Consider the following 9,043-nt stretch of genomic DNA (forward strand, 5'->3'; position numbering starts at 1 on the left):
TCATTATGCTGGTTTCTATAATTTTATTTTTATTGTATAGCTATAATTAATAAACTCAGTGCCCGGTAAAACCAACTGTGGTTTTTGTGGCGCTGACTGTAACAAAAACTCTTTGTATATTTTTAATGTAAATAATAATAAATGTAAAAATGTAAAATGTAATTTTATTAACCAATCTGCTGAAAAAGTTTTCTTGCCTACCTACCATCAGCAGATAGGTTGAGGTTACAATGTTGAGATCTTCAGAAGAGTGAAGAGAACAGGCATAGGTAGCCATCTTCGAATGCGGTATGCAAACACACTTAGCTAAATAAAAAGTGAACTAAAGAATAAAAATGTTTGAAGAAATTAAAAAATCGATCAAGTGTCGAAGGCTTCCGTACCATTGTACAAGATAACTTTTTTGTGATGTAAACCAGAAATTCAGTTTTCGGATTTTTACCTTTAGGTAGGTCACTTACTTGTGCTATAAGACATTGCTACCTGCCTTTCATGATTCTATGTCAAGGAAATTCCTATCTCCCTTATAACTAGGTTTTGATATCTTTGACGGGTCTTGATAGAAACGACAGACAAACAGACAACGAAGTGATCCTATGAGGGTTCCTTTTTTTCACTGGAGATTCGGAACCCTACAAAAAAGTGAAATTTTTGACGAATGAAAATACCTGAAGTGAGTATTATATGGCATTTATTGTAAATTCCTTATGCCTTTCCATCCTCTATTATTATTAAAATATAGATAAATGGGTAGGTATGTCCATTTTTTAAAAACGAAATGTCGTTAATCTTCGTTGGCTAAAAACTTGCCAATGAAATCACATGGTTTCGGTTCACGAGTGGGATGCCAGTGGGCCATCACGTGCCCCTTCTGTTGCCATTGGTGTGTGATCTCCTTCAAATTCATAAAGCCCTAAAGAAAAAAAGCTTTCAAATATATTTTGTACTTGGTATTTTGTAGCTCGAAGTAGATCAATAAAATCTTAAAGACCAAATGGATTTAATAAATGAAGATTGAAGTTCTGTTCTCAATGAATTCTCTATCAGAGCGAGATCTCTAAATCGGAAACTTCGAATTTATTAACTTATCAAGTAGCCTAGGTACTTTATTATCTATTTGGTATAACCACATTCAGCAGATCAGTTTGGTGTAACTGCCTAATTCAAGCTTCATCATCATCAACGCATGTGCCGGTCACACTGCACTGATTTCTTTTCAGAACGAGAAAGTTTTTGGCCACAGTTCACCACGCTGGCTAAGTGCGAATTTGCAGACTTTAAGGGGCATGAGACAGGTCTACCCGCGAAATTCAAATTTAATTTGGTTTTTCGCAATTTGTAAACTAATAGGACAAAGTAGGCTTATGACACTTTAATTGTGCCAATGGCAGTATCATCCTCACAGGTTTATATAAAAATCTTTGCTTGAAAGGGTCCACTTTAAGAAATTAGCTCTAGTATCGACTATAACTCACAAATTGCAAAAGTAAAATTTGGATTTCGCGGGCAGACCCGTCGCTTGCCCCTCAATAAGGAAGCTTAGATAATACATGTTTTTCAACCTATACTACTAAAAATAGGTAAACTTGATATCAAAACCTAGTTGAGGAGCTGGTGACAAAACGGCGTAATTGCACGAAATATTTAACAGGAAGACTAAAGGATCAAGAAATCTAAGGACAGCCGTTGATACTTTACTATAATTATAACTGTACCGTTTTGATCTTATAACGAATATTTGACTCAATTTTAGTATAGTTGACTGTTTTGCTTCAAAAGGAGTTCAAGTTAGTATTATCTATTGAGTGATCGAAATCATGAACTAGACTCAATTCCAGTACATTTTTAAGCCGTTTTGCTTGGAATAGATTGATCTGTTTAGTGGACCAAAAAGTCCAGATTAAAAAAAAAAAAAGAGTATTTTGAAGAGTCATTACGCCGTTTCCTCGTCAGCTCTTCAATTTATTACCTTTATAACCAGTATATCAATAACACGCAAATCAGTAACATAGGCATTTTGATAGAAATACTCCCTTAACTTCATTTTGCAGTCCCGTGGATTTTTAGGGATGTCCATATGTTTAACTGTAGGTAATACTATAATATTATTATTATGTAAAGAAGGCTCGGACGAACTTAAAAGCGATGGACTAAGTAGAACAAATCTGCACTTTCAGAATCGCTAATAGCTGTGCTAATAGTGACTTTCTAAGGAAGTTGTAAGAGCTAAAAAAATCGTATTTTTAATCTGAAATTAACTCGCTTTCTTCTTCTTCGCGAACTTCTATGCTAGTGTCGATATATGTATTATAACTAATAACTTGTATCCAATACCATTAGATTATAAAATACATACACGTAAAAAGCAAATACATACGTAAATAGGGTATATAACGAAAATAGGCCCGGTACAGGCCCATAACACGTCTATGAGCTTGACAGTGGTCAACAGACAAAACCGGTCTAGCAATTTTACATCCTGCCTTCACAGCTTCACGTCCAGCCATTTTCTTTGAAGGATTCAAACACGATTCAAAGAGAATAACAAGCCATTTATATAACAGAATATTTTATAACATTTTTGTTGATTGTCTTGAAGTGTTGACATTTGACAACATTTTATTCTTGATTGATAAATAGACCTCCTTTTTGGTAAATAGACAATAGTCTCTGATTATTGCAGAGGCATTATAGCCTCTGTGTGTAGTATATCTGTGTTATAGCTGGGGAAAAAAGTTTAGTTTAGTAGCACTGTAACGCAATCCAATACACTTGATAGACAAAAACCTCAGTGGGCGATAACCTAAATTGTTTGATTGGTGGCTCAAGATGGTTAACACCCACCGAGATTTCCGCCTCTATCATTTGTATGGGATTATGTAACATAAGTTTTAGTGCGCATTTGCATGCATATATGCATTTTGATAGCGCATATATTCTGATGTATAGATATTACTGCATCATAGATAATTTTGTGATATTTTAGCATTAATAATATAAATTTTATTTTTAAAATGTTTTCATTGTAATAATAATTTAAGGTGCTAAAAGGAAAACTATGATTACATTAAATCAATTCTTAGTTTTATAACACTACAGGTACAGTTTCACTTTTAACTTAATAATGGTTAAACTATTCATGACCAGAGAAAAATTTAGATAGAAAATCTTTAGGTTTAGGCTCTTCAGTCGGCTTAAAATATGTCATAATATGGCCTTTCTGCTTCCAAATATTTACAGCTTCTTTCAGTTCCATCTGACCCTGTAAAAAGAAACAAGATTTACTTCAGTTGCTTCTTTATCAATATAAAATTTACTATTAACTGACTTTCCTGAAAATTAGCATTGCAGTATGTTCTGTACCAAGCATACTGAAACAAAGTGCTGAAAAAGTGATAATTTGATAATCCCTTTTTGTTAAGTCTGTATCTTTGTATAATGATGATACTAAGTTTATCCACACTTATATTATAAATGCAATAGTGTATCTGTCTGTCCATCTGCTAGCATCTGTTTAAGCTAATTTGACAAAATTGGCTTTAGGGTTAGCTTGCATCCAGGCTTGATGGACATACCTAGGACATTTTTCCACTGGATTTATAAAATATCTACATAAATAAACATGGACTTTTTCTATTTCTATTTTTTCTATTTATCTATATCTCATGCATTGTAGCTCAGTGTGGTCATGTTTGTGTGTACAAAGGCTTCAACATAGTGTTATATTTTGATTATAACTTTAATTATTACTACAGTAATTAAAGTTTTAATTTGTTTATGACACAATATCCACAAAATATTTACGGCCAAATTTGATGATCAATCTAGATGTTATCTACATGGATAGCTTACAATGCTTACATATCCTAGAAACATTGGGATACTTTTACTGCAGAAAATTTAAAAACCTTAGTCCATGAGGACAAAGTAACAGGTAAGTACAGTACAGTTATTATAAGAAGTTCCTTGCCTGAACTTACATATGAATTATATTACCTATACAAAAGTATTTGCTAAGGAATATTATAGCAGGTGGAATACCTTGATAACAAGAATATCAATCACTCTTATATCTTTAACATCCTTGTTCTTCAGAAAACTTTCTTTCAGTTTTGCTCGGCATTGTGCTTCTGATTTTGGGATGTCATAATCTTTAACTGCAAAAAATGATAAATATAATTAGGTAGGTACACATAAAAAGAAAAGGTAAGGGACTGACTGAGTAATATCTATCAATTTACAAATGAAACTGTTGGACTGATCGGGCTGAAAGGCATGCAGATAGCTATTATGATGTTGACATTCACTAAGAAAGGATTGTTGAAAATTCAAGACTTGAAAGGAGTAAAATAGGGTTTTGAATTTTGTGTATTCCACGCGGAAAAAGTCGCGGGCATAAGCGAGTTATATTCACCAAGTACCTAAACTTCTGAATTACATGTACAGTAATCATAGATCACGAATTGTTTATTTTCGAAATAGCAAATTAAGAATTATAAAAATTGATGACATAACAGGTTACAAACCAATGTAGGGAATTTGACGATACCATGCTTTGTAAAGGCTTAGCACTCTCGATCTGGCATCTGCCTGGGTCAAGGAAAGCACGGGTCTTACAGTTTTGGTGCCAACTTGTATGGCTTGTTTATACGACATTATTAAAATAAGATTTTAAAAATCCACTTCATGAAACTTAGAACGATCACAAAGTTCACAAAATAAAAGCAAAACACAGACTAATAACCAATAAAATACTTCAAAGCATAAATAAATAGGTATGCCACCACAGAATATTAACTCTGATGGCGGCGCCACATCCTGGCGGCGACAGACAACATACAGCGTAGATAGAGCTATCCTACAAGAAAGTAATTTTTAAGAGATAAAGCACAAGTATGAAAGGGTTTTTGCTATTATAATTATATTTATATTATACATACATATGTATTACGTAGTAACATTTTGTAGCTTCGTAGGCACCTATCATTTATTATTTTTATAGTATTTTCAACCAATTTTCAACCATTGTTTTCAACATTGTCGCAGCCATGTCGCAGCCCTATTTATGTCACTCTGACATCTGTGACAGGACTCACTATTTTAATTTTAATTCCTTTTTTTTTTTTCTTCTCATCTGGCTTTACATATATTAGCCAATTTAATTCCTTTACTCTATGGTATTGATTTTGGTTTTATCATGGACGTAATAATAGCTTATGGGTTTTATTTGTACATACCTACTCTTCGTTTCGTCTTAACAACTGTCTTCCTCTTCGTTTAATCAGTGTTGCCATTAATACGGCATTTGCCGTAATGTGCGGTAATTCAAGCACATAATTTCAGATGATACGGCATACGGTAGGTTTTTCATTACCGTATGAGATAATTAATATACGGCAATCCAATATCGTTTTGAATAGATTATAGTTTTAAGTTAATTACGATTCCAATCAAGGGAACAAGGCCTTAGACGTTTTACGTTTAGATACCACACAGTCATGCTGACTGAAAACTGGTTACTGCAACTGTAAATACAATTCTTTTGGCAAAGGGAACCACCAGGAATCATCGATGCCAGGAATCAAGCGAACTGCACTGACGACATTTCAGCCATCCCAAGATTTATGATCCCAAGATAAGAGTGCAAAAATGAAAAACGAGGACTATTTGTCCTTGTTTTTGATTAAATAAATTATTGTCTACACGACATCGAAGCAGTTGAGTCTATTATAAATCTCTATGCGCTGCCTATGGCGATGATATTTATTAATGAGAATCAGATTATTTTTTCCAATTTATTATAAGTAACCTATATTTTTTGTTTATAATATGTAATTTTTAATCAATAAAAATAAGAAATACGGCATTTTCATGATTTAGTATCCGTGCAGTAGTCACGGATTTGGTAGATGCTGTTATAGTTAGATACCTATAGGTAGACTTCGTCTGTGTTGGTGTTAGCTGGCGGTCGTGCTCTGCCTTTTTGGAGTATTTTTTTTTTAAAGTGACTGGAAAGCGCTCTAAGGGGGTGCCGTGCGTATGTCGGCGAGCGCCGACTCAGACGTGGTCCACACTTGTATAGTTTAACTAACTTGTTACAAATAACTACAAACTTGACATTGGCTAATCTTTGTAAAGCCAGACGAGAGAGGAAAAAAAAATAGGTACCTATATTGATTTGATAGGTATGTAACCTACCCTCCCCTGAGTATATTTTGTTCTGTGCACCTACCTACCAACATTAAGAATAGATAACATTCACGGAATATTAATAATAATTTATAATTTTTGTATGGACAGTGAAGAGTTGAAGGCATACCCAGTGGTAAAGATGAGCAAGAGAGGTAGAAGTTGTTGTGTATGGGGCTGTCTCAACACAAGCGTCAACAACCCCAGTTTGGCCTTCTTTTCTTTGCCAACAAATGTAAAAAGGTAAGAAAGTAAGGTGATCTTACCAATTATCGTACGGACGCGCACCAGTTGCGTGATCTCAATTATCATTTTACAGGCGGGAGTCGGGACAATGTGCTAGCAGGCAGACACACTTGTTCAATAGTAAAATATTGTAGGTACCAAGTATTACTCAGGGTCATTAACACAGGGTCCTCATTTTTGAAACCTGATGCAGGGTACAGCACTTCTAAACTGTGAGGATTTGGGAACGGTTAATCCTAAAATATTACTGTAGGCACCAAGAATAGACTACATCATTGATCTTCGGGTCCCAACTCTTCAATTCTGGTGCTGCTGGGCGGGTACTGAATTCCTAAGCCGTGAAGATTTAGGTTTTGCTGATGCTGAATTAATATCTTAAGTACCAAGCAACAAGTTTATGATTAAACTCCCAAGTTCCAACTCTTCAATCGTGATGATGCTGGATACAGCACTCTTTGACCGTGAGGATTCAGGAACTATTAATGGGGAAATAAGGTACAACTATAGGCTACATAATTAAATTCTGGGTCCTAACTTCTCAACCCTGATTGCTGCAGGCTACGCGCTTTTAAGCCGTGGGGATATAGGAATTGTCGATGGCGAGTTGATATTTTATTTAGGTAGCATTGACTTCATCATTGAGATTCAGGTTACTACAACTCAATCCAGATCCTCAGCCTCTAGATCTAGAGCCTCAATAGCTCAACCGGTAAAGGCGTGGACTGAAAACCGAAAGGTCGACGGTTCAAACCCCGCCCGTTGCAGTATTGTCGTACCTACTCCTAGCACAAGCCTGACGCTTAGTTGGAGAGGAAAGGGGAATATTAGTCATTTAACATGGCTAATATTCCTTTTAAAAAAAAAAAAAAAAATTTTTTTTTTTTTTTTTTTTTTTTTTTTTTTTTTTTTTTTTTTTTTTTTTTTTTTTTTTGGGGGTAATTGTGTATTTATTTAGTTATACATATTTTAAAAGCTTAAAATAAAAACTCTTTCCAAAAAACTGACTTCCAACATCCAATGCAGTTACAAAGTAACTAAATAAAAAACTATGGGAACTAAACCATGAAAAAAAAAATTAAAAGTAATTTTCCTTGAACGATGGGAGGTACGGAACTCTTCGAGTGTGAGTCCATCTCGTACTTGAAAGATTTTTTCTTTTTACTATGTAGGTAGGTAGTTAGGTATTAGTAATTATTGACACAAATAAAAATAATGGAAACTTCACTGGACAGGTAAAAAACGTTTAGTTTTGGCCGTTAGATCCATAGACTTACGTTTTCGTACATACTGAATTTATGGTTAGATCTTATCTAAGTATCTACTCTTGTAATCTCAAACATATTTTTATTTCAGACGCAAAATGTGGTTGCAGTTAATTTCTCGAAGAGAACTGATAGACAGAAAACATGTCTCGTACAGGGTTTGTGAAATACATTTCGATAAAAAATTTATACAACAAAGGAACAAACGCAGGATTTTAAATCGAAGAGCTTTGCCGGATTTCAATTTAACAGATAAAGATAACCCACTACAGCAACAAAACAAAGACATACAATTTAATATATGCGGCTTTCCTAAAACAACTGCTGATGCCTCAGTCCAAACTGACAATCACCCAGTAATATCAAGAAGCGTCCAAACTCTGTCTCATCTTATCGGTTCATCCCCTCTTGGAAGACAATTAAAACTCGAAATATCTACATGCAAAAGGAAAATTAACTCAAGTGAAACCAAAAAAGGAAAAAGAAAAACATTTACTGAATTATGTGACAGGTTTTTAACAAAAGAATTATCCGAAATTGTTAAAGCACAATTACAACTAAAATACCATAGCCCAGGTAATAGATATAGTATGGAATACAAAAAGTTCTGTTCAAGCCTATATAATATTAGTCCCAAAGCTTACAATTTCATGCAACGTTCAATTCGTCTCCCAAGTCGGCCATTATCAACACGTAAAAAACTGGCCAAGTGCGAGTCAAATTCAGAAGTCTGATAAATATACCTACCGAGGCACGCCTCTTGATGGCACTTATCTGGGGGGAGAGAGAGATAATACGCGATAGAGAGGCGTTTATTAAATTATAGGCCGCAACGCAACGCTGTGCCAGCTGGCTTGCACTTTAATGCGTCGCAACGAAAATCGTTATCGTATATTAATGTATCTGCGAAGTGAGCCTTCTGTAAGTAAATAAAAAATATAAAATTTAAATACCAATTTGTATATTTTTAAATTTAGTTTTATATTTTTTACTTAACAATTATTATTATGATTTTAACAGTTATCTATTTCATACAAAATAAACACTTGAGGTTAACCATTTACTTAAGGTACTGAAGTTGACATTAAAGTGATTTAAAAACACATAAAATATAGTGCCTGCCGAACACGAACAATTATTGAACAAGCCTTAGAGTGCCCTAGACCTCGTGTCAACAAATGACATACACACTCCGCACGTTTTTACCCACGAAGTCGTCTCAGAGACGGTACGCAAGGCAGATCCAGAATCCTGATCATGATCGCTGCAGCCTGATTCGCTAACTCAGTGTCTAACAGTGAATGATAGTCACCGAGCTTATTTGAATTTTTTTTCAATGAATATTA

General features: G+C 34.4%; 3 protein-coding genes across 3 annotated transcripts; 1 reads left to right on the forward strand and 2 right to left on the reverse strand.

Moving 5' to 3' along the window:
• Positions 1-674: 674 nt before the first annotated feature.
• Positions 675-2,935, reverse strand: LOC123872466 (NADH dehydrogenase [ubiquinone] 1 alpha subcomplex subunit 6-like). Its single transcript, XM_045916750.1, has 3 exons — positions 2,378-2,935; positions 1,970-2,085; positions 675-913 (listed from the first exon to the last, which is right to left on the reverse strand). The coding sequence occupies exons 1-3, from the start codon at positions 2,505-2,507 to the stop codon at positions 785-787; spliced, it is 375 nt and encodes a 124-aa protein (XP_045772706.1). The 5' UTR covers positions 2,508-2,935; the 3' UTR covers positions 675-784.
• Positions 2,936-3,062: 127 nt separating this feature from the next.
• Positions 3,063-4,740, reverse strand: LOC123872465 (NADH dehydrogenase [ubiquinone] 1 alpha subcomplex subunit 6-like). The gene is made up of 3 exons (XM_045916749.1): positions 4,527-4,740; positions 4,042-4,157; positions 3,063-3,262 (listed from the first exon to the last, which is right to left on the reverse strand). The coding sequence occupies exons 1-3, from the start codon at positions 4,654-4,656 to the stop codon at positions 3,134-3,136; spliced, it is 375 nt and encodes a 124-aa protein (XP_045772705.1). The 5' UTR covers positions 4,657-4,740; the 3' UTR covers positions 3,063-3,133.
• Positions 4,741-6,230: 1,490 nt separating this feature from the next.
• On the forward strand, positions 6,231-8,653 carry LOC123872462 (THAP domain-containing protein 2-like). Its single transcript, XM_045916745.1, has 2 exons — positions 6,231-6,432; positions 7,789-8,653. The coding sequence occupies exons 1-2, from the start codon at positions 6,293-6,295 to the stop codon at positions 8,429-8,431; spliced, it is 783 nt and encodes a 260-aa protein (XP_045772701.1). The 5' UTR covers positions 6,231-6,292; the 3' UTR covers positions 8,432-8,653.
• The last annotated feature ends 390 nt before the right edge of the window (positions 8,654-9,043 follow it).

This window comes from Maniola jurtina, chromosome 15 (genome assembly GCF_905333055.1).
Source record: "Maniola jurtina chromosome 15, ilManJurt1.1, whole genome shotgun sequence".
In the NCBI taxonomy this organism is placed as follows: Eukaryota; Metazoa; Arthropoda; class Insecta; order Lepidoptera; family Nymphalidae; genus Maniola; species Maniola jurtina.